Raw genomic sequence first — 27,248 nt, 5'->3', positions numbered from 1 at the left:
CGTGAATTTTCCCTTCAAAACGAACCGCGTCGAAGACCCAAAACGTCCGTGAAAAACGATATTTAGAAACGAATTCAACTTTATCTACAAGGGAATTTCCTACCAGAATGAAAATTGATCATACAACAATATTGCGACACCTTTCTGAAATTGGCAAGGTGAAAAAAGTGGATAAGTGGATACCGTACTAACTAACCAAGCGAAATAAACTGGATCGATTAAACGTATTCTCATCATTACTAACCCAATTTTTTCAAATAAATGAAAATATGAAATTTTGGCGCACCTATCTTATTCATCGGATCTTTCGCTAACTAACTTTCATTTTTTTAAACTTTACAACAATTTTTACGTGCTAAACAATCTAAAGATGAAGGCAGACTGAAAAAATACATATCAGAGTTTATTGATTCTAAAGATCAGAATTTCTTTAAGACCGACTTCAGTGCATTATAATCTCGTTGGGGAAAGTATATTGAAGCGAATGGAGCATATTTTGATTAAATAAAACGCTTTTGAAAAAAAATGCAGTTTTAAATATTCACTTAAAAATCCGACATTTCATACGCACCAACTTAAAACTTTGGTATCCTAAAGAATATCAAATTACTATTTAAGCACATTGAAAAGAATACATTATCGCGCACAGGCACAGACAGACATACGGACTCCCACCAACTCCCCACCAACAACAACCCATACCACGCTACCATACACACACACACACCACAAACGCGCCAAAAGAAGTATAACTTCCAAATATAAAATCCATAGTTATATTTAAATACCAGAGCATTTTTTAAAAATAATTTTTTATTTATAAAATATTACAAGAATTAAATTTAAAAAAATATATAATTAAAACTTTTGTTTATTATATAACTTACTATTAATGTTAGTAAGTGACACATGCAAATATATATATATTAAAATTAATAATGTAAAAATACAAATCTTTTACTTTTCACATACTTACTGTATTGTCAAGATAATAGAAATTCGAGAGTAAAAGTGTACATACATATAAGAACAAGAGAAATTTAAGACGTTAATATTAGAGAATTATCGGTATTGAAAGTGAGTATTTAGATATTTTTAGAATAGTCAAAGACGTTTTTCTTGAAAGTAAAGCTATAAGAAATGTTATTCTTTTTTTCATGTGTAAAGGAATAAGAGAGTTGTAAGGGTGTATGTCCGTGCGTTTTTATAACGTACATAATCGTACGTAAACAGAGATTATACGATCCGCAATGGAGCGAAGGGAGAGATTTCGAAGAAAAGAAAGAAGGTAAGGTGAAATACGCCAAAAGAAAAGACGAGAGACAATAAGGAGGATAGATAAAGTATATAAATGTAACGAAAAAAACAATAGATTAAGGATAGGGGATTGAAGACTTTTCAGAGAGTACACTGAATATGTTTGACGTGACGTTATGTTAAGAATACGACGAAAGATTCTATTAAGTCTTTAAATAAATATATAGTTATATATATAATTCCTGTCCTCTTTTTTCTTTAATTGTTAAGAAAAGCTATTAATAAACATTAATAAATAATAAATAAAAATTAATAAGAAGAAGTCTTATAATAATCTTTATATAATATAATATAATTTGTTTTTTTATGTAATGCAAATTTTTTTTCTTTATATAATAAGTTGTTTTGTTTTTTTGGAGCCTCAAAACTATATTTTGCGGGATGGATGGGGGCCGAACATTTATACCATTATACTAAATAGTAACGCCATAAAAAGGATTAGCATAAACTAAAAAGTCTAACAACATTAACTATTAAGTACCAAAGGTTCAAAAAATACGATCAAAGCCGAACAGCATAATAGAGCTTTAGGAATGAAATGAGAAAAGATCCAAGCAGCGCGATAGGGCTTGTCTTTACCTATGTAAAGAAAAACGAGATCTCATCTTCGTAGTTCGTACTTGTCAGTTTTTGTCAGTTTATTGTCAGTACTTGTAGTTTGCGTACAATATAAAAAAAGAATTCATCTAATATGTTTTGATAAACACCAATGTTTTAAATGATAAATATTACTTTCAATTAAATATTGTTTGTTTTCAAAATTTTTCATATTTTTAATTTGTCATGTTATATATTTTATGAAATACTCTATTATATATTATATAATAAATAACAACGAAATACAAAATGTATTACTCGGATTATATATGTATGCTACCAACAAAGTGCATAAATTAGTTATTCTAAAAATTATCTAGATAATCTGCACATTCCCTACTAGGCACTCGTTAAATTGAAAATAAAATCTTTGCTGAAACAACAGAAACGTTTCTGTATGCTTAAATTAACATAATGTTATTTATTTATTTTTCGATATCTAAAAAATCAAGTTAATATACAATCAAACAATCAACAAATTAGTTGATAGAATTAATCATCTATCAATTAAAAAACTATAATAGAAAGAGAATCAAACGGTTTAAATTATTATTACAATTAAGGAAATGAATTTGCAAAACAAAGAAAATTATGCTTATTTAATATTGCAATCTAAAGATTGGTGACATTTTACATCACATAGCAATTGGTTTTTATGACAAGCACGCCAATTTGTGGTACATTTAGATTTGCAGTAGACTGTGCCAAATGAATCGACTATTTTTTTTTTTTCGGTCCCATATCAAAATTTCGTTGAGAGTGACGAAAAAAAAATTGTGTCAAAATTTGAGCCCTTTATCTTCATTTTTCAGTTAGCGCTCGCTAAAATAAGAATTTTCGCCAAAAAAAGTTTTTTTTCACTTATTTTTTGGTTATAGACAATTCAATATACCAAATATAAAAAAACCCTTGGTATGGTTTTGTAGGAAATTAAATTCTCTACAAAGATGATTTTTTATCGAACATAAAAAGTCAACAGCTTTTTTTTTATAGCTGATTAAATTACATTTCGTTCTATAATTTTCATTTTTAATAATTGATGAACACTTATTAAACTTCTTCCTAACGAAAAGAACATACTAATGCAATTTTTCTAGGAATATTTATGATCTAAAAAAATAGTTTTTATGCCGTAATGAATGTAAATACTGTTGAGTAATTTATATTCTTTACTTTTAAAATAATGAATTACATGTCAATTCTATTTTTTTTTGTTTTTCACCTTATTGATTCAAAATTCGGTGAAATTTTTCTGTTTACAATGAGAATTGAACAAACCAATGATTGTATAAAAAATCATTAGTATTTTAATAAAAATAGAAAATTACTAAAAACGAAATATCTTAAAAAATTTTAATAAATTAAAAAAATGATATGCTAATCTTTATTATTGTCTTTATTCATATGTTTTACTAGTTTTAAAGAGCTTACATTTTTTAAATAAACATTAATATAATTATGATAGACACACTTTTAATCTTGTTATATAAATGAAACTAATAAGATCTTTACTTGAATTATTTTAAAATCAGTTATGAGATTCGAGTAAACATATTACTCACATAAATTTCGTTTGTTACAATTGGGATATTTTTAGCGATGCTCAGCAACAACTTGTAATAAAAACTGTTTTTGTTCTTCATCACAAGTGAGACTATCATTATATTTATCAATTAACGCTACAGCTCTTTCGGCAATATCATTTACAACTTTTATCGATCGAACAATTTTTAAAGATGCCTTGTACTCGTCATCGAATTCCCATTGATCTACAGGTAAATCAAGAAAACTTGTAGATAAACCGAACTTCTCGAATAAAACCATCGACTTTTGAGTAACAAAATCACTTATATCTTTTGAGCCGAATGATTTTAAATCTTCTTGTTTCAAACATAACTTTCTCGTATTTTCTGTTGTACTCTGTCGATTTTTTATTGCTTGAACCATTTTTATCTTGATGGCCGATGGAATTCTTTCATCGAAGAATGATAATGCCACAAGATCTTCGGCCAAGTACCAGAGATGTCTAAGAAATTTAGTTGATGCAGCTTCTTTTTTTAGATTAGCATATCATTTTTTTAATTTATTAAAAGTTTTTAAGATATTTCGTTTTTAGTAATTTTCTATTTCTATTAAAATACTAATGATTTTTTATACAATCATTGGTTTGTTCAATTCTCACTGTAAACAGAAAAATTTCACCAAATTTTGAATCAATAAGGTGAAAAACAAAAAAAATAGAATTGACATGTAATTCATTATTTTAAAAGTAAAGAATATAAATTACTCAACAGTATTTACATTCATTACGGCATAAAAACTATTTTTTTAGATCATAAATATTCCTAGAAAAATTGCATTAGTATGTTCTTTTCGTTAGGAAGAAGTTTAATAAGTGTTCATCAATATTAAAAATGAAAATTATAGAACGAAATGTAATTTAATCAGCTATAAAAAAAAAGCTGTTGACTTTTTATGTTCGATAAAAAATCATCTTTGTAGAGAATTTAATTTCCTACAAAACCATACCAAGGGTTTTTTATATTTGGTATATTGAATTGTCTATAACCAAAAAATAAGTGAAAAAAAACTTTTTTTGGCGAAAATTCTTATTTTAGCGAGCGCTAACTGAAAAATGAAGATAGAGGGCTCAAATTTTGACACAATTTTTTTTTCGTCACTCTCAACGAAATTTTGATATGGGACCGAAAAAAAAAATAGTCGATTTATTTGGCACAGTCTAATATATATATACTATACTAAAATCCATGTACGATTTAACTCTTACAAAGATTTACGTTCGTTGAGAAAGTTTTTTTTTTTGGTCAAAGAATATATTACCAAAATTATTCACATTTATTAATAACAGATGTTATTCTAATAACAAGAAAACAGTTAATATGATATATATGTACCTACATATAGATTCATATTTGGAATAACTGTATGAATCATATTCTGTTGGAGAATCAAAGCGCCCGTCTATCCTTTTAAATGCGACTTATTACCGGGGGGTGACAGCATCTACCGGTACAACCTATTAGGAAGAAAATTGAGCTTTGCTTGCGCATGCGCTGTGATAGCTCCCGCGCTTCTTCTTTTCCGGCAATTTTCACATTCATTCCGTCTTAGAAGGTGATAACGTGAACTAGTGTTTTAAGAAGCAATTTTGTTCTTGGCTTTCTCAACGGCTTTCGCCACCTTGGTCTCCCGAGTATAGTTAGTTCATTTAAATTCAGTCTACCTTTTTTTAATTGCTTGTGCAAAAGATAATTCATATTCAGTCAATTTTTACGTTACTCAATTTGGTACCGTTTCGCAGCTGGAATTGCAGGTGCAGTAGTTGCTCAACTTGAAAGCTCAATTCAAAGTCAGGTAAGGGATTATTTCAGCTTTGATGAGAACAAATCAACGATCCTCTTATCGAATTGAGGTGATCTGTCTTTCTCGCTTACACTTTTGTGGCAGGATCTGCTTACCGGATTACATTAGTTCTGGTTTTTGCAAAAATAAATTTGCGATTTATTTCCATTTATCTTGCTTTGTTTTCCCTACTTATATCATCTTCTCCTCATTACCACCTCTTATCGTTAAGATTCGCCAAAATATTCATATTCTGACACCTATGATTATAACATAAATAATTAATTACAATATCATATATATATATATATATATGGGATTGGAATAAATAGAGAAGCAAGAGACGTTGAAATATGAATATTCAAGAATAATCGAGTGTAAGTAAAATTGTTGTTCAGTTAGGTAAAGGTATAAGAAATGTTTTCCTTTTTTATTGTAGAATAAATATAGAAGCAAGAGACGTTGAAATATGAATATTCAAGAACAATCGAGTATAAGTAAAATTGTTTTTCAATTAGATAAAGGTATAAGAAATGTCTTCCTTTATTATGGTAGGATAAATATAGAAGCAAGAGGCGTTGAAATGTGAATGTTCGAGAATGATCGAGTATAAGTAAAAAGTTGTTTTTCGGTTAGGTATAGGCATAAGAAATGTCTTCCTTTATTATTGTAGTATGAAGGGAATGAGAGAGTATGTGTGTATGTATGTATTTAGCGTGGATGCGGGGAAGACAAAAGGAAGAAAGGATATAAGGTGAGAGAATGGGCAGAGGGGTACGAGTTTGACGAGTGTAATCTGAGTGTATTGATGAGTTTAATGAGTATGAGTTTGATGAGTTTGACGAGTGTATTAACGTGTGTAAAAAGTATCGGCGAGTGTAAGAGTTAAAAGAGTAAGAGTACCAATATCAGAGTAAGTAGAGTAAGAGTTCAAAGAGTAGAGTACCAATATCAGAATAAAGAGTAAATTAGAGTATCAGTAGGGTTAAAAAAAAAATTTCCTATATATATATATATGTTTTTTGATTTTATAGTTATTGTTTTATAATATTTATTATAAGGTTTTTTAACAATTAAAGAAAAAAGAGAAAAGGAATTATACATATAACTATATGTATTTATTTAAAGACTTCTTAGCAGAATCCTTCGTCGTACTTCATAACATAACTTCATGACATTTTAGTCACCAAATATATTCTATCTACACTCTGAAAAACAATCTTCAATTCTATATCCTCAATCCTGTTGTTGTTTTTTTTGGTACATCTATATATACGCTATCTTCCTCTATTATCTATCGTTTTTTCTTTATGGCGTATTTCACCTAAACGTTCCTTTTCTTCGAAATCTCCCCCTTCGTTCCATCGCGGATAACAGTGGGTCGTATGATCTCTATGTTTATGTTTAAAAAGGACAACATTTTTTTTAGCTTTTCTTTCGAGAAAAACGTCTTTGACTATTCTAAATATATCTAAATACGCATTTTGAATAGCTACTGTTCTCTAATATCTACGTCCTTAACTTTCTCTTATTTTTATATATATTTTATGTACACATTTACTCTCGAAATTCTTTTGTCCTTGCATTATTAATACTAGTATTTAATGTTTTAAAATGTAGGATCTTATTTCGAGATTTGAAATCTGCAAAATTTAACTGCATTTTTTTTTTGTTCATTTCATTTACAATTTCAGATTCTATTGCTAAAGGAGATAAAATCGTGGAATTGTTCTTTTTTACTGGAATTTTCTAAATAATATTTTATTATCTTTATTTTTGAGAAAGATTTTTGTTACTGTCACGGTAACCGGCAAAGTGAAAAATAAAAATAAAGTAGTAATATAACATCAGCAAAATTTAAAGAAGTTGGGAAATATTTAACTATTAACAACATCGCAAATTTTTTTATATTTGAAATTTGAACAATTTATTCCCTCAGCATCGCAAAAATATTATTAACTACATTAGACTAACTGCTATTGATAAATCATTTAAGTAATTTGATTGGAGCGTCTCGGTAGATTTTTAAAATTCTGCCTCACTTAATTTTGCTAATTTTACATGGGCATGAATGAAAAAAAAATCATGATATATTCTTCCTACGCTCTTGAAGTTAATGTATTTTTGTACTCCATTGAGGTTGCAAATTATTTGGTAGATCAAGAGGGAGAGGGGGGAAAGTAGCCTTATAAAAGAGATGGCCCTATAATGGTAGCCTTAGAAAACATAAACAAAAAATTTTTTTATAACTTTTTTTTATTGTAATGTACAGTCAATCAAAAACTGATCAACTTTCGTTTTAAGTATTTTTTGTCAGGTTATAACAAGTACTGAAAAATTGTGAAAAGAATTATATGGGACACCTCGTATATATATACGTATTATAATATATAATAAAATATAATATATAATATAAAAATATATAATATAATAATTAAGTAATAAATAATATAATAAATATATAATAAAAAAGTAATAATTAAGTAATATCTTCTTCTTCTTCTTCTTCTTTAATAATCTTTAGTATAATCTTTAAATAATAATATAAAAATTAATATAGTCTTTTTAAATAATAATATAAAAAAAATAATGTAATATTATATTTATTATTTTTTTTAATTTATTATAATAGAAATATTTTCTTTACATTATCCCTCCCCCTTGCCAAATTTTTTCTGTAGCTCGGACACACACACACAATATATTGGATACATACACAAATTTGGTAGATTATCTATTTTGTTTAAAAGTTATTAACCTAAATTTATGTTATCCAAATTATTGTTCGTTAAACAAATTTTTAATGGGAAAAATTGAGTTTTTGTAAAGTATGCTTCTTTTTTAAATGTTTTTACATACTTATATTGATGCTTTTCATAAAGTAATGGCTAAAAAATTAAAAAAAGTATTGTTCTTATAAAAAAATATAAAAATAAAAAAAATAAAAATGTTGGTAGCGATTTTTGACGGAACGTAAACGATATAACCTAATTTCTTGTATATTGGATATAAATTAGAAATAAATTGATATTGTTTAAATTTTAATGACATGGTAGTTTTAGGATTTGTTTGCTCAAATATGTATGTGTAATTTCGAAGTTTTAAAATCAGTATTTAGAAAACATAAATTAAGTATTTATACGATAGTGTAAAAGGTTTAGTCACGTTGAGTTACGGGTTTCCATTCGATCATCAAAGTCAAGCAACTCTGGTCACGTTTAGGAGATGGATGGGTGACCCGTTCCGTTGGTTGGGTTCGATTCCAGGAAAGGTTGGTTTTATACACAATGATGATAACTTTAACAGTTTGCTGAGATTCTAACGATTGAACCTCCAATAGGGGGATCTTGTTGAATCTATGAGATCTAGCAGCTGCAGTCATAGTTACTCTGAGTGTAAATAAAAATTCGAAAGAAATAGAAAATTGAGAAATATTTTTATACAAATTTATTTTTGTATTAATATAATAGATATGGTTATCTGATAATTATTATCATTTGTTTTATATAGATTAAATATCTTTTGGAGATGAAAGAAATTTATTGCTTTACATTTTTTTCTCATTTGAATTTTATTCTTATTAGTAAATAAAATATTTTTTTAGTATTTTTATATTTTTAAAAAAATATTGTTTATATTCAGCCAAAAGTCATTAACTACAATTTCATCTTTTTTGATGAGAAATTTTTTTTTAAATTTACTAGGCATTGTTCCATAAAAAGTTTGTTTGACGAGCATTAATTCGGATTAGCATAAATATTAGTTAGTAATATTTAACTGAACATAGACTATATTTTCTTATACTTTCATTTTTAAAAATGTGATTATTTTTTAGCAATTTTTTATTTATCATAAAATATATTTATATTATTTTATACTTGTTTTATGCTCATTATATAATTATATATAAAGTATAATTTTTTTTTTATAATTATTAGGTAGTATATTTAATATTTTTGTATATTAATTAATAAAAATATATTTATTTATTATTATACAATAGGACCGTAATTAACTAGCATTATCGAGATTAATAAATGATGTGATTAAATGAAAGTTTAACGGAATATCGAGATCATGGTAGAATTTTTCACAACACATTTTTTGTATGTAAAATAAGATTTTTCTATGTTTTCTTTTTATAGTAATAGAAAAATCGATACATTCTAATGAATATATATGTAGGATTCCTTTCTCTTCTCATCAGTCTTTCTACGAATATCTGAATATTGAAGATCAGGAATACTGGTGTTAATAATAAATTGTTCTTAAAGATGAATAGACCGTTTCAATGTAAATGCAATTTAATCTGATACAATACAATAATAGATGTTCGCTGCTTAAAGGCTAAACGATGACTAACTTAAATCTTTGTGCTTTAGTCCACTGTTTACTTACATAGCAACGTACCGCTGCACGTCGCTACAACCCAACGGTTCTACCCACCATATCGTATTTTGTTTCATAGCCCCTTTGTCTAATTTCCCTTCCCACACTCGGCCATATCTGCATCTCCTTCGGCCCCCGAAGGGAACTCTTCGAACAGTTTCATGTAATCCGCCGCCGTTGTGGTGATCTTTGGTCCTTCATCCCACCAACACGAATCACTTCATATCGGTTATTTCTCTTACATCTAGATATCTTATACGGACCTATAGGCCAGTCAACGCGGGCCTAACTTCCAGATTCTCTGGCAAACGCGTGCATCTTTGTCCTAAGGGTAAGTTGACGACGCTGAATCGAATGGTGCTACTTTATTTAAATTTGATCCCGAGGTTTTGAGAAAAAGGGTAAAAAAGGGTCAAAAATAACTTTATCTTAGAATCTAGGCATTTAATCGAAAAAAGTTTCAAACAAAAGTTGTAGAGAATTGAAAAATACTAAAAAAATGTTCTATGAGTTATCTTCGTATTTTCAAAATAAGCGCATTAAAATTGGATTGAAGATGGGAAAAAAATTGTAAGAGTGGGAGAAAGCAAGCTTATCCCTCCGTCGCGTTTTACACGCGAGCGAGCTAGTGTGCGTGCGAGCGTCCGTGTGCACTAATACACAAACGAAGGATCTTCGGCAATCTTCGGGACTCTCGGTCTTGAATGCAAGTGAGAGTGAGAGAAGAAACCGATATTTCCCTTTTCTATTTGTTTAGGCTATAACGAGTATTATTGTCCTTGGGAGCGTTCTAATATTTCTCTTTTTATATTTTTTCTTTCGGTAGCAAGAATTTACGTCTTGGCCATCGAGCGTCAAGCGTTTTGTATACGAGTGCGAGTGAGAAAGAAAACCGATATTTCTCTCTTTCTATTTTTTCTTTCGGTAGCGAGAATTTTTCGTTTTGGCCATCGTGCGTCGAGCGTTCTATATATCTATATATCTCGGCGTATACTCGCGGCACTTTTAAATCGTATCTTGATGCTTATGGCACGCCGTTTCTTATTTATTGTCAAAAATAATGAACCTTGAGTAAAAAAAAAATAATTCATTTTAACAGAAACTATTATTATTTAGTTGAGAGTAAAAATAATGAATTAATTTTGTGTCTCGCCATAAAATTAATTAGAATAAATAATTGATATAAATTCTTTGCCTCACAAAATTTATTTGTATATCAAATTGAATACGTATTCTCTTTAAGACGAAATTTAAAATTTAAATATTTTTTCCTATTAAATTATGTATTTTATAAAATTTTAAATTACTGACTTTTTGTCTCGTAAAAATTATTAGTACATTTTTGTATAATATAATGAAAGCAAAGTTAGTCGCGAACGTGTAAATAGCAATTATTTTGATATTTCTGAAATTGTAAAGAAATTAAATGGTTTATTTTTCCAAGTGTACTAAGTCACTTTTTTTTTAAATGAAAACTATGTTTCACTCAAGAATGGGTCGAACATTTAACGAAATAAGATGAGACGGAGTTTTATGAAACACAAAATCTTTTTTTTTAATCATCGCTTCAAAGAGTATTCGATTTTTATTCATCGTCTTCCTGCTCATTTCTTGAAACTCTTCGTAATTATAAACCTCGGGAGGGTCTTCTACTTTTTGAGTATTATCAAGAAATTCATTTCTTGACATATCTTCGTCATCATCGTCGTTTTCTTCTCCTGGAATTTCTGCCGTATTTTCGACTGTCTTGTCTGAAATGTTGGAGCATGATTCTCCTCCACAATATTTACAAAATTGGTGCAAAGTAGCCCACTTCTTCGGCAGCTGCACCTTAAGGTTCTGCATTACCTAAACAGGCACATTGTACCTAAACATAGACATGTAGGAAACATGTAAGGAAAAGATTAAGAATTTGCGTGCTCAGAGAATGTATAATGATTTTTTGTATAGTTCGTTCAAATTCGCGAAACATTAGTCGAACGGTATAGATTTTAAAAATTCGTGAATTTTTTGAAAAATCATTGAGTCTAATTTTTGGTTCTTTATCGAATAAAGTATAACAAAGATAATGTTGGTATTCAATTTATAAGAGAAACGCTATATGGTTCACATTTAACAAAATTATAGGATTTTTTATTTTCAAGAATTAACTCATTCGACTTGTTTCACCATTAAATTATTTAATCTATTCAATTTTTTTGAGAACCTACCACTTTCAATAAATTTTCAGGCGCTGAACCCTGGTATTCATGACTGGAATCATGATTGTAGCAGTTCGCTTCCAGCCCCAAATCCCGTGCGTCTAGTTTATTTCCCAACCAAGATTGGATTTGGTAAAACGTTCGACATCGAAATCCGAATTGTACAAGTTATGAAGCCATACATTTTGCAAGAACAATCTTTGATCTGTAATACAACTTTTGTCAACGATGGCGGTTTCCTCCTGCACAACATCTGTTGGCCACACGGAGTATCTTTAAAAATGATATGTGAAATTGTATTACTCTAATATTAGCGAGAACTATGGAGAAAATACTTTAGTCGTCTTTGACGGATATACCGAAAGAATACTTGGGAATAAAATCGTACGAGAGATACCGCCGAGGACAGCGGAAAATGGCACCGGATATTGAGTTGAAAGAACCACCATTATAACTTTGAATCAAAAAAATTTCTTTCAAATTTAAAAAAAAAATGGGACTTGTGAGGATGTGTCAGACTATTTTCGAATGAAAGGTCTCAACATCAAAAAATGCGGAAGAAGATGCGGACGCGCTAATAGTAAAGACAGCAATAGAGATTAAACAAAGTACGGGCCGCAATATTGCTGTTGTTGGAACAGACACCGACCTGCTAGTTCTATTTTTTTTTTTAAAAAAATTTCTTTCAAATTTAAAAAAACAAATGGGACTTGTGAGGATGTTGTCAGACTACTTTCGAATGAAAGGTCTCAACATCAAAAATGCGGAAGAAGATGCGGACGCGCTAATAGTAAGAGACAGCAATAGAGATTAAACAAGTACGGGCCGCAATATTGCTGTTGTTGGAACAGACAACCAGACCTGCTAGTTCTATTTTTTTGACTCAAAGTTATAATGGTGTTTTCTTTCAACTCAATCCGCTGTCCTCGGCGGTATCTCTCGTACGATTTATTCCGCAAATATTCTTCGGTATATCCGTCAAAGACGACTAAAGTATTTTCTCCCATAGTTCTCGATATATTAGAGTAATACAATTCACATATCATTTTTAAAGATACTCCGTGTGGCCAACAGATGTTGTGCAGGAGGAAACCGCCATCGATGACAAAAGTTGTATTACAGATCAAAGATTGTTCTTGCACAAATGTATGGCTTCATAACTTTGTACAATTCGGATTTCGATGTCGAACGTTTACCAAATCCAATCTTGGTTGGGAAATAAACTAACGCACGGGATGGGGCTGGAAGCGAACTGCTACAATCATGATTCCAGTCATGAATACCAAGGGTTTCAGCGCCTGAAAAATTTATTGAAAGTGGTAGGTTCTCAAAAAAATTTGAATAGATTAAATAATTTAATGGTGAAACAAGTCGAATGAGTTAATTCTTGAAAATAAAAAATCCTATATTTTGTTAAATGTGAACCATATAGCGTTTCTCTTATAATGAATCCAACATTATCTTTGTTATACTTATTCGATAAAGACCAAAAATTAGACTCATGATTTTTCAAAAATTCACGCTAATAAATTGTTACGAGACAAAAAGTCAGAATTTTAAAACTCCGTCTCATCTTATTTCGTTAAATGTTCGACCCATTCTTGAGTGAACATAGTTTTCATTTAAAAAAAAAGTGACTTAGTACACTTGGAAAAATAAAACCATTTAATTTCTTTACAATTTCAGAAATATCAAAATTAATTGCTATTTACACCGTTCGCGACTAACTTTGCTTTCATTCATATTATACAAAAATATACTAATAAATTTTTACGAGACAAAAAGTCAGAATTTAAAATTTTATAAAATACATAATTATGGGATTGGAATAAATATAGAAGCAAAAGACGTTAAAATATGAATATTCAAGAGTAATCGAGTATAAGTAAAATTGTTGTTCAGCTAGGTAAAGGCATAAGAAATAATTTCCTTAATTATTGTAGGATAAATATAGAAGTAAGAAACATTGAAATATGAATACTCAAGAATAATCGAAAATAAGTAATAATTATTATAGAATAAATATAGAAGCAAGAAACGTTGAAATACGAATATTCAAGAACAATCGAGTATAAGTAAACTTGTTTTTCAATTAGGCAGAAGTATAAGAAATGTCTTCCTTTATTATGGTAGGATAAATATAGAAGCGAGAAACGTTGAAATGTGAATGTTCGAGAACGATCTAGTATAAGTAAAAAGTTGTTTTTCGGTTAGGGAATGAGAGAGTATGCGTGTATGGATGTGCTTAGCGTGGATGCAGGAAAGACAAAAGGAAGAAAGGATATAAGGCGAGAGAATGTACAGAGGAGCGTTTTCGGTTCGAACACAGTTCAGTGTAAGTTCAGCTACGATATAATCAAGAGTTAGTGTTATATTAATAAATTACTTCTGATCGCACTCCTCACTATTTTTTTATTTAAACATCCTACATAATTTAATAGGAAAAATATTTAAATTTTAAATTTCGTCTTAAAGAGAATACGTATTCAATTTGATATACAAATAAATTTTTGTGAGGCAAAGAATTTATATCAATTATTTATTCTAATTAATTTTATGGCGAGACACAAAATTAATTCATTATTTTTACTCTCAACTAAATAATAATAGTTTCTGTTAAAATGAATTATTTTTTTTTACTCAAGGTTCATTATTTTTGACAATAAATAAAGAAACGGCGTGCCATAAGCATCAAGATACGATTTAAAAGTGCCGCGCTTATACGCCGATATATAGATATAGAACGCTCGACGCACGATGGCCAAACGAAAATTCTCGCTACCGAAAGAAAAAATAGAAAGAGAGAAATATCGGTTTTCTTTCTCACTCGCACTCGTATACAAAACGCTTGACGCTCGATGGCCAAGACGTAAAATTCTTGCTACCGAAAGAAAAAATAAAAAGAGAAATATTAGAACGCTCCCAAGGACAATAATACTCGTTATCGCCTAAACAAATAGAAAAGGGAAATATCGGTTTCTTCTCTCACTCTCACTTGCATTCAAGACCGAGAGTCCCGAAGATTGCCGAAGATCCTTCGTTTGTGTATTAGTGCACACGGACGCTCGCACGCACACTAGCTCGCTCGCGTGTAAAACGCGACGGAGGGATAAGCTTGCTTTCTCCCACTCTTACAATTTTTTTCCCATCTTCAATCCAATTTTATGCGCTTATTTTTGAAAATACGAAGATAACTCATAGAACATTTTTTTAGTATTTTTCAATTCTCTACAACTTTTGTTTGAAACTTTTTTCGATTAAATGCCTAGATTCTAAGATAAAGTTATTTTTTACCCTTTTTTACCCTTTTTCTCAAAAACGGCACTTTCCATTTAAAAAAAATTAGCACCATTCGATTCAGCGTCGTCTATTTACCCTTATATCAAGTTTCCACCTTCTTTCCTGAGATTCGAAGGAGATGGCCCGCGTTGACTGGACTATTAGTTGGGTATAGCCACACAAACTTAGAAAACCCATCTACCACTACCAAGATATGCTTATAAGCTTTACTCGTCGCTGTCATCGGCCCTAGATAGTCGACATGATAAGTCTCGAGCGGTCTATCCCCCTTCGGTATCGGCTGTAACTGACCTTCCTTTTTCCCCTGCTTACGCTCCGCTAATATACACGGTACACAACAGCTGATAATCTTTTCGATTTTTTCTTTCAGACCCGGTATATAAAATTCTTCTTTTATTTTTTCGGCTACCTTTCGTACAGAGAAATGACCATTTTCGTGAATCTTTCTTATGATATTAGACTGCATGCTCGTAGGCAACACTATCACGTTCTTATCGTTTACACGCTTCATCAAAATATTATTTTCTAAAGTATAATCTTCGTATGGCTCTTTTTCCACTACAAGACGTATGACACGTAATCTTTCCTCTTCTTCCTGTTTCTTTCTTATATTTTGTAATAATGTATCTTCGATACACATTACCGGATAACGACTAAGTGCATCTACATGCTTCATTCTTTCTCCTGGACGGTGTTCAACTTCAAAGTCAAATTCTTCCAATGACAACGCCCACCTTGCTACCTTCGGTGCTAACTCCCTTTTCTTAAGCGTCTTTTGGAATGCCTGGCAATCCGTAACTAACTTAAATCTTATTCCTAACAAATAGACTCTAAACTTCTGAACTGCTTTAATTATCGCTAGGACTTCTAATTCATACGAATGGTACTTCCTCTCTGCTTCCGACGTTTTATAACTCATGTAATGAACCGGATGGTAATTATTTTCGTTGTCGTATTTTTGCAATAATACGGCGCCAAACCCGTCTATACTTGCATCAGTATGCAATACCGTCATTGCTCCGGGGTCATAAATACGGAGCACCGGCTCTTGAGACAAAAAATACTTTAATCGCGAATACGACTCTCTTTCAACGGTATCAAAGACAAATGCCTTACCTGCCTTTAACAAATCTAATAATGGTCTTGCTATCTTAGCGTAATCCTTAATAAATTTACGAAAATATCCTGTCAGACCTAAGAAACTTTGAATTTGTTTTCTATTCTTCGGTTCCGGAAACCGCTGTACCGCTTTTATTTTCGTGGGTGATGGCCGAATACTCCCATTCCACACCACATGTCCTAAGAACTCAATTTCCTCCCGCAGGAACTTGCACTTCTTCCAATTTATAATTAACCCGTTCTGAGCTGCTACCGTTAACGTTATTTCCAACTTTCTACACGCATCTTCGTAATCGATACCTGGGATAATAAGATCGTCCATGTATGTTAACACTATTTTCTTCCTTACCAAATCGCCAAAAACCTCATCAATAAATCTTAAAAAACTGGCGGGACTGCTACATAATCCAAAAGGTGTTCTAAGAAACTCAAATTGCCCGTCTAGAGTAACAAACGAAGTGAATTTACGGCTATCTTCCTCAATCTTGACATGAAAAAACCCGTTCTTAAGATCAATTGTCGAAAATACCACTCCCTGTGTCAACGCATCGAGACAGTCTTCGATCAATGGCATTGGAAATCGATCTCTTATCACCTTTGCATTTAATTTACGGTAATCAATACAAACTCTGCAAGTTCCGTCCTTCTTAGGTACCACTACTACCGGACTACTATATTCACTTGTACTGGGTTGAATTATTCCCTCGTCCAACCATTCGTCTAATTGTTGCGTAACTATTTTTTTCTCTTTCGGAGCTAATCTCCTCGGCTTAGAACAAACTGGAATATTATCCGTCAACTTTATTTTTGTCTCTGTTCGCGCGTCTGGTTTAGTATTTGGCTTATAATTTTGTATTAATTCTTTTATGCGCACCTTGTACAGTTCTTTTACGTCTATTTCATCCGTATCTACATATTTTATTTCCATTATCGCCTTTATATCTTCTACTTCTTTATTTGCATTCATATCGTCTGTATCCGTCCGTCGCTCAACATAACCATAGTCGCTCGATTTTACCGATCCCTCGCTTATCTCCTCGCTGAGTCTTTTGTCTGGTCGTCTTATTTCTACTCGCCCTTTATTTATACGAACGTCTAACTCTTTCAGCAATTCTCTTCCTAAAAGAACTTCGTATCTCATATCTGACTGGCTTACTACAAATACATCCGTTTTATATCTACCGTCTTCGATATCGATATTCACCTCACATCTCCCTATTGGCTTTGTTATCGCATTACCAAACCCTACCAATCGTCGAGTGGTTTCATATAATCTTGGTCTTCCTAATTTATTATATAGCTCTGAATTTATAATGCTTACTTCGCTGCCCGTATCTAATAACGCATATGCTAACAAACCATTAATCCTGATCGCAATTCTATCCGTAGTAGATTGAACACAATTGATACTTGCTTTATTTTCCGACGGCTGCTGTGATTTATTACAATGACTCGCTATGTGACCGAAATTATTACATTTAAAACATTTGCAGCAAGAAGCAGCAAGAAGCAATTATAAACGTTGCAGCGCGGATCGTCCGAAAAAATATCGACAATCACAATTATGACAACGATTCTTATCAGCCAGCTGGAAAATTTCTTAATTCAGTTCAACGAGACATTCCTCCACTTCTTCGTGTACTTATTGATCAACTTATTGCACCGAATTCGATGGAAAATCTCGACGACGATGAAGACCGATATTTCGTGCAACGAAGTGCAGTAGCCCATTCTATTGTAGCTCTCATCCGACGTTCCGGTTTCATATCGCATCTACAGCTGGCACTCGGAATTTACATCCATCGCAAATGCGGATCAAAGTTGATTGATATCCTTAAGAAGATTGATATCCTTAATAAATTAGGCTACTGCGTGTCATATTATCAACTGCAACAATACGAGGCATCGATCATCATGGATCCACCGAAATTCGAACGTGAAGACGAAGTTTGTGTGCAGCATGTCTTTGATAATACCGATCACAACGTTGGAACGTTGGATGGTTACAATACGTACCACTGCTTAGGTGGAATAGCTATCTACACGCCGGAGGAGAAAATAAGCTATGAAGGTCGGACGAAAAAATTGACAAGAGCCACAAAAATATCAGCAGCAACGATAGCTTCACAGACCGTAGTGAGAACCATACCATGGACAGGACATTCAAACGGATTGGAAAATATCCAGTACGCTGACACAAAGAAACTCTTTTCCATAGATTCGCCCGTATTGCCAGCCGCATACTCGACATATCTATGGGCAAAACACTGCAACATAGAAAATGTACCGAGTTGGAGAGGTTTTATGGAGGTTTTAACGGCGGAAAACACTTATCATGTTTCCAAGGTTGTTTGTCTGCCTTTCATCAATCAGCCTCCTTCCAATATGAGCACTATCAACACAGCTTTACGCGCCGCTCTAGTTGAGGCTCGTCAAATTAAACAAAAAACGTGTTTCGTAACATTCGACCAACCATTGTACTATAAAGCTCGTGCGATTGTTGGTGCATCACAGGATACGCTGAAAGACGTTGTGGTTCGCTTGGGTGGTTTCCATTTGCTCATGTCCTACTTGGGCTCGATCGGTCACATTATGAATGGCAGCGGACTTGAAGACATCTGGGCAGTAACATACGCTCCAGCATCAGTGAAAAAGATGTTGACGGGGCATGCTTATGCTCGTGCGATGCGTGCTCATATCTTGACATTTACCGCTCTGGGAGTAATGATCTGCCGTGAAATCGAAGGTGAAATACGTCAACAATACGACGAAAATGTTAAAGCTTTTCTACAAAGTTGGGGTACAGAACCTCCGACTATCGGCGATTGTCAATCGGAACCTTCCATTATTTCGATGACAGCGGACTTGACTGCACAATTAGGAATTTTAAAAAATCGAGGACCAACAGCACAACTGTGGGTGCAATACTTTGAGTGTGTCGTAATTGCGTTGCAGTTTATGGAGGCCGAACGCTCAGGCAACTGGCAATTACACCTTCAAAGTATTCGTAAAATGTTGCCAATTTTCCATGCTGCAGGCCATTTCAACTACGCTAAAAGCGTTCAAATATATCTTCAAGATATGGTCAACTTAGAGCTGACAATGACCGACGGTGAATACCGAAGGTTCACAACGGAAGGATATTTTACGGTGCGAAGGTCTGACAAAGCTTGGTGCGGTGTGTGGACGGACATGGCGATTGAGCGAACATTAAACAGGTTCTTCGGTACAGATCTGAAACATGGGAGAGGTGTTACACCTAGTGTTATCGCGAGATTTTTATCTGTGATGCCATCGTCGTTCTCAATTATTGAGTGCTTAGAAGATTATTGCGGCGTCGTATCATCTACAAGCGAACAACACGTAGATCTCGCCAACCATCGAATGAAACGAGATGATGATGACACTAAAAAATTCATATTTTGGTTCGAGGAACACCGTCCATTTGAACCTCGAACTCTGTTATATTCCTTGTCGACAGGGATTGTCGGTATGGTTACTACAGATTGTCATCTAGCATTCGAAAAAGGGAACAAAAGTATGGAATCCATAGTGGGAAAGAGTGTTTCAAAAGTTTCATTGTCTGCGATAACGAGCAAAGTGAGAAATCTGACGGCTGCTCAAGTACAGACTCACGTTAACAACGATACGTGTATGGTGGACTCTTCTATACTATTTAAGCGGATATCGATTCTTTTTCATGGTGACGAAGTACAAACACGGAAAGCTTTTGAGTTTGAGCTTTCACCGTATCCGTTATCTCTATTCGACGAGTTTGGTCTCATGAGGAAGACATCGAAATCAGAATTATATAAAATATTTAAGCCGTATGTTATACAAGGCCAAACTTCTATCAGAAATATGGACTTTGTCATCGATGGCGGATTCCTCCTGCACATGTTCTGGCCGCATGGAGCATCGTTTAAAGTTATCTGCGAATTGTACCACTCCCACATAATTAATAATTACGGAAAAAATCCTTCAATCGTTTTTGATGGTAACAGTATTTTATTCCAGTATACTGGAATAAAATCATACGAGAGATATCGCCGACGTCAGCGAAATGTGGCACCGGATATAGAGTTCAACGAGAGCACACTCATATCTTTGAGCCAAAAAAGATTTCTGTCAAATGTGAAAAACAAAATGAAACTGGTGCAAATGGTATCGGAATATTTACGTAATCACGGTATAAACGTGAAAGTGGCACAAGAAGATGCGGACGCGCTTATAACAAGGACAGCGATAGAGCTAAGGCAAAATACTGGCCGCGAAGTGGCTGTTGTCGGTAATGACACCGACCTGCTAGTTTTATTGATCGGATTATCCGATACCAGTCCTCTGTATTTTTACAAGATATCGCCAGGTGGTAAGAAAAATACTTTGTATTATACGGAAGACCACGCACATTTGAAGCCTTATATTTTATTTGCCCACGCATTCGCTGGATGTGACACGACGAGTGCCATGTACGGCAAAGGAAAGAAGAGCATCGTCTCCATTCTTCAAAAGAATAAGCATCTGCAGACCGCTGTAAAAATATTCTATAATGCTGAGAGTACAATTGAGAGTCTGTGTGAATGTGCAGGACAAATAATTGCACATTTATACAACTTCGAAAATCCGAATCAGTCGCTCAGTGATGCTTGATACAAAAAATTTGCATCGCTGGCCGTGCACACCAACGTGGATATTAGATTGGCGGCATTACCTCCAACGCAACCCGTCCTGCGAGAACACGTGAAACGCACATTTTATCAGGTGCAATCGTGGTTGGGAAACAATTTGGATGCTCGGGAATGGGGCTGGAAGCGAACTACCACAATGATGATTCCTGTTATGAATCCTAAAAGTACAGCACCTGACAATTTGTTGAAAATGGTAGGTTCTCAAAAAAATTTGAATAGACTAAATAATTTAATGGTGAAACAAGTCGAATGAGTAAATTCTTGAAAATTAATAATCCCATAATTTTGTAAAATGTGAACCATATAGCGTTTATCTTGTAAATTGAACGCCAACGTTACTTTTGTTAAACTTGAATCGAAGAAGAAAACAACAATTAGTAAAATATTTTGAATTTAGCAAAAATTTGCACGACTCAATGATTATTCCAAAAATTCACGAATTTTTAAAGTCTTTACCGTTCGATTAATGTTTCGCGAATTTGAAATGAACTATACAAAAAATCATATACATTCTATGCGCATGCAAATTCTTAATCATTTTCCTTAAATGTTTACTACATGTATATGTCTAGGTACAATGTGCGTGCACGGGAGACTGCAAATCTTTGCGGTGCAGCTGCCGAAAAACTGGGCTGCTTTGCACTCAACTGTGCAAATACTATGGAGGACAATCGTGCTCCAACTTTTCAATCAGCACAGATCAGGATTTAACAGAGATTCCAGCAGAAAAAAGACACGAGGATGACGAGGATATCGATAGAAATGAATTCCTCGATATTGTCGAAGAACTGGACCTCGAGGATTCTGATTTCGAGCAATTTGATGAAAATGAGCAGGAAGACTATGAAGAAATCGAATACCCTTTTGAAGCAATTTAGATAAAAAATTAAATTAACTTCGCCGCTACTTTTCTTAACCGTTTGAGTCCCAGACGGTATTGAAAAAACACTGTCGAAGAATCCCAAACGGTGCGATCGCGCTTTCCCTATATATGTACGAAAATACCCAAGCAGCGCGATAGCGCTTGTTTAATTTATGTCGACAATACGTAACGCACCGTCAGTTGTCCACAATGCTCGAAGTGTGCTGGGTTTTCTCGACATAAAATCTGAACAGCGCGATCGCGCTGCTTGGGATTCAAACGGTTAATCTTAATGTTTCTTTATCGTCCTCCTATATCACCGTTACCAACACTACCGATTACTTCACAACTTTACTTTAGTATTCACTCGTGGTCAACTTTCCTCGCGCAACACTCTTAATCAACTTAGAATCGGATTCACACTGCTGGTAATTGTAACGCAACTTTCGACTTGATACAACTTTATGCAACTTCACACGACTTTATACGACTTTATACGACTTTATACGACTTTTTATTGCACACATGAAATCTATTTCTCTTTTAATCCCGGCTGAGCCCCCAAATGTAGGATTCCTTTCTCTTCTCATCAGTCTTTCTACGAATATCTGAATATTGAAGATCAGGAATACTGGTGTTAATAATAAATTGTTCTTAAAGATGAATAGACCGTTTCAATGTAAATGCAATTTAATCTGATACAATACAATAATAGCTGTTCGCTGCTTAAAGGCTAAACGATGACTAACTTAAATCTTTGCGCTTTAGTCCACTGTTTACTTACATAGCAACGTACCGCTACACGTCGCTACAACCCAACGGTCCTACCAACCATATCGTATTTTGTTTCATAGCCCCTTTGTCTAATTTCCCTTCCCACATATATTTAAAAAAAACACGGATGTGTTTTGTAACGGGTGTGTTATGTAAGCACGTAAAAATTTATACGCTTTGGCGTAACAAAACAAAATATAACCTTAATAACCTCAAAAATAACTTCAAAAATGATACCAAAGATTTTAATCCGCGTGCCAATATACTCTACATTTGTAGAAAAGACGATAAAATAATAAAATTAAGATATTAAATACAATTTTTTGATAAAAGTTTAACTAATAAGTATAATCTAATTTATTTGTACATTATATTGTGCACAGATTTCTCCAGCATGGAGTCCTCTTGCGATCGTGATAAGCTATTATATTATGAAAAAGAATAATGGTTTCATTAAAATAAGAAATAAAACACTTGGTTGAGCTAATAGAAAAAAAATACTTTACTAGCTCGTCAGGGAAAAACCTTGTAGCATAAAAACTCTGGTTTATAATTTACATAATTGAAAATAACTTTAATAACTTCAAAAACAAAATAACTTCAATATTACTATATATACAATTTATACATATTGAAATTTAATTAATTCACGTCCATTAGTTAATCTGTTTATAATTAAATGGACATGTGAGTTACAAGAGGCCTATGGTAGCTAAAATATGATACAAATTATCTAGTAGAAACGTTATCTAAATGTCGTATAAATACAACATCAATTGTAGTACCATGTCGGGTTGTAGAAACAGCTTAGTCATTATTCATTGAAAGATTTAAATATTCACGTAAAAAGTTGATGAGAGAGAACATCAGAATTTTCTGAGTTGAAATTAACATTAAAATCTCCACTAAAAATCATCGGTAACCTATCCTCACCTTTACCCATATTATGCCCCTCCAATTGTTGTCTATGGAAATAGTGTCCATTTTGATAAATGAATAATATCTTCAATTTTTTGATTTGGAGAAATATAAATTGCTATCAATACAATTTTTTTCCCATCTGTTTTACACTCCGCTATACAAAAATCACCCACTTATAACGTTTCGCGTTTGTTTGTGCTGAATACTTTCTTTTAGATACATTTTTATAACGATAGTAATAGGCATTACACTTCTCTTCATATTTGTATCGATATAAAACACGTGTTGTGTATATAGAAATGTCAGTATATAGATATCAGTCCACACATACTAAATGTAAGGGAGATTTATCAACTTACTTCATGCAGTTAATTTCAAATCACTTTGCCCGCGCATCATAAATACTGATAAACTTTATACGGTGAAATCTGTAAAAAATCTATGAGATAGCTACTATTATGAAGATAAAGTCTGTAAAGGTTCAAATTTTTTAATCAATTATTTTGGCCGGAATAAAAAATTGCCAAAAAATTCTATGTTATTCAGATGAGGAAACTTAAATTACTGTGTAGCAATGATTAAAATTAAAATAAAGACTTAAAAATTCGGAGAATATTTTTTTTTTTATTTTGAACCATATGATTGTCTTTGAAAGTATAAAAATTTAAAAATATTCAAAATAAGAACTACCACTTAAATTTACTTATCACGTATAATTTAGAATATGTCCGAATTTTGTTTTAGGGCGATTACATCAGGCACCCAGTTCTTTACGAACTGTCGACCAAGTATGGTGTTGCTGGCAATGACCAGATGCCCTTATCGGTTCGGGAACACATACGCAGAGAAATACGTATGATACGTATGTATACATAGGGTGTCCTAAACTTGCAAGAAGAACGTACGGTTGAACACAAACGGATTAGTACAAGATTTGGTATATCAGTAATATACCTCAAAGATGTTCTCGCAGTAAAATATTTCATAGAATTGGCCAGCCAATTTTGAGAAAAAAAGCTTTATTAGGAATGTTGATTTAATGCCATCAGAAATGTTCTGGAATGCGCGTTCTAAAAACGTTAGACAACAACTTTTGTCGAGTTATCAAAGCCACATGAGGCCGCACATTGTCCTGCTGAAACACGGCGCCCTCCCGATTTGCTATTTCTGGACGTTTTTGTTCAATTACTGTCTTTAATTCGTCTAATTGGGAACAATACTTCTCCGAATTTATCATCTTGTTGTTTGGTAAAAGTTCATAATACAAGATTCCAATCCCACCAGACACAGAATATGACCTTCTTTGGATGAAGACCAATATTTCGGGGTAGCTAAAGGTGGTTAATTTCACTTTTTCCAAGATCTTTTTTGCTCAACACTATCATAAATTATCCATTTTTCATCCCCCGTCACTACTTGCTTCAAAAATTGTGTCTCCTCGTTGCGTTTATAGAGCGAGTCTCAAATGGAAATGCAATCCATCAGATTTTTTTTCGTTAAATCGTGTGTAACCCATACATCAAAACGGTTTATTTAGCCAAGCTTCACAAAAGCTCGTGGAATGTGAATTTTGACATATTTAACATTTCTGCTAATTTACGTGTCATATAGCGTGGGTTATTTTTGATCAGTGGGTTATATCTGATCATCATCTGTGTTGGAGTCTATCTCACTATTCGTCAATCTATTGCCACTCTTGCGAGGCGATAGCTGATTTTAAACTTTTTAGCCCGGCCGAACGGAACAATTGACAACGCTGAGCATTTAGAGGTGTTAAACGAGAGCCCAACACCCTTTGCTCTCTTCGACCAGCTTTTACCAGCATACCCATTCCTTGGACTGTCGAGGCTACCAGGAAAGTGTCGTTAGCATATAGCAAGGTGTTAATGCGTGTGCCTCCCAGATCGTATCCGACATCAGTTGAAAGTGTGTGTACAACTTTGTCAAGTACCAGACAGAAGATAGGGGTCGACTGCGGGTCGCCTTGGCGAACACTTCTGCCGACGTGCACCGACTCTGATCGTGAGCTTCCGACCTCTAAGTACGTTATACTGTGCGAGTTGGTTTGTTCTATGTACGATATCATGCTGTCTGGCAAACGGTTCTCCCTAAGTATTGCAATAACAGCCTTGTGACTCACGCTGCCAAATGCTTTTGCGCAGTCCAGGGAAACTACATGTAGTTCCATGTGCCCCTAACATTGGAGGGGCCACCTAGTGTAACCACCTAAAAAAAAGTGATTTTTGGGAATGCTTGTAAAGAAAACTACGTTTTTTCTTATAGAGCGTGGACGTTCTTGAGTTCATTTACGAAGAGGTCTATGCTCTCGATCACCGCTCACAGTTTGGCGGCCGCGTCGCGCTTCTCCATGGGCGGTCAGAAGCTCGGTTCGGCCGACGGTTTTTCTCCTTACCGTTGCTTTGTGAAATCTCGCAGTCATGCATTCGCGCTCGATGAATTTTTTGGTGGCGGGAAGTCTTCAAGGAGGTCGGTCGCGGCGATGGTTGTGATTTTGTTTGTTTGTCCTCTGTGTCCCGGTGGACCTAGTGCCTCTGCATGTGGCGTGAGTGTTGGTTCCAGGGCAACTGTTGTCTGTTGCGCTCCTATGCTTTGACGGGAAGACGGCGATCTCGCAATGCTTTTGCGTCTCTTAAACGGATCACTCTCCTCCCATCGTTGGATCTGTTTCAGTGTCCAACCCACTTCTGTAGTATGCTCTCTTGGCTTTTTGTCCTGGTGATTGGCGTCTTTTTGCGCTTGACTTTGTTTCCGGGCAGGTGTTTCTCCTCCTTCTCTCTTTGTCCATTTTTTGCACTTCGTTCCTCAAGTTGAGCTATCTCTGCTTTATTTATAATTTATGCAATTTGTAATCTGATTGCATATCATCAGAATGTTATCTCCTACCTTTTTCACCACCTCCAATGATTCGAGCGCCTTGCGTCCCTCCGACACCGTGGAAATAAGTGTGTTGAGTCTCTTAGCGGATTTTCAAGTGAGCGGAGTGAGTTGGCACAGCTTGTCGAGCTGGGCCTGGATTAGTAGGCGCTTGTTTTCATATCGGGCGTTGAGCATTTCTCATGATGACTGCATTGAACTGCCAGTCAGGGGAGAGTTCGCTATGTGCCAACGTTGAGACACCACCCTGGTGAGTCTATCTTCCCCTGGCAACAGCTTGACTACTCTGGCCATGGGCCACTTCCCTGGAGGCAGCCGCTCATCAGTGAGTAGGATTAGAGAGCCCCCACCTGTATGTTGTTGTGAGAGTGCTGCCACTTCGAAATGGCTTGCAAGCGTTGCAAGTATTGAGTAGACCACAAGCGCCAGAATTACTGCATCCGCTGTTGGATAAATTGCTATAGGGATAGCCGATTGACTCAGACGTCTAGAAGTGAGCGCTCAGGGACCGCATTGAGAGCTGTCCCAATGAGAAAATTCCCTGGGGTTAGCGCTGTCGTGTCCTCTGGGTCATTCTGAGCGGTTCGAGAGGTCTTGAATTTAGTATTACTTCTATTTGAGCAAGGAGCGTGGATGCTTCCTCGTACGGACATCTTTGTGATGTCCGTATTCCTTGAATTTCCTTTCCATGTTCAATAATATCTTTACTCTTACCTCCTCTTTGAACTCCATACCTCTCATATATCTTGATTCCTTTATTCTCTCTCTTCTTATTATTCCGACCCTCATCTTTGACTCTTTCCCTATTTTCTCTCTTTCTCA

The 27,248-nt window shown here is 33.8% G+C and overlaps 1 protein-coding gene across 1 annotated transcript in view; it reads left to right on the top strand.

Moving 5' to 3' along the window:
- Positions 1–22,574, top strand: part of LOC122525249 — a 46,226-nt gene extending 23,652 nt beyond the window's left edge. The window contains exons 2-4 of the mRNA XM_043647926.1: positions 5,237–5,289; positions 17,780–21,167; positions 21,547–22,574. Coding sequence (XP_043503861.1) covers positions 17,958–20,936 — 2,979 coding nt within the window. The 5' untranslated portion in view covers positions 5,237–5,289; positions 17,780–17,957 and the 3' untranslated portion in view covers positions 20,937–21,167; positions 21,547–22,574. The remainder of the gene's footprint in view (positions 1–5,236; positions 5,290–17,779; positions 21,168–21,546) is intronic.
- The last annotated feature ends 4,674 nt before the right edge of the window (positions 22,575–27,248 follow it).

This window comes from Polistes fuscatus, unplaced genomic scaffold, assembly GCF_010416935.1.
Source record: "Polistes fuscatus isolate 324 unplaced genomic scaffold, CU_Pfus_HIC Scaffold83, whole genome shotgun sequence".
NCBI classification, from domain to species: domain Eukaryota; kingdom Metazoa; phylum Arthropoda; class Insecta; order Hymenoptera; family Vespidae; genus Polistes; species Polistes fuscatus.
Note: the sequence above shows the minus strand (reverse complement) of the source record. Positions and strands in the feature narration are given on the sequence as shown.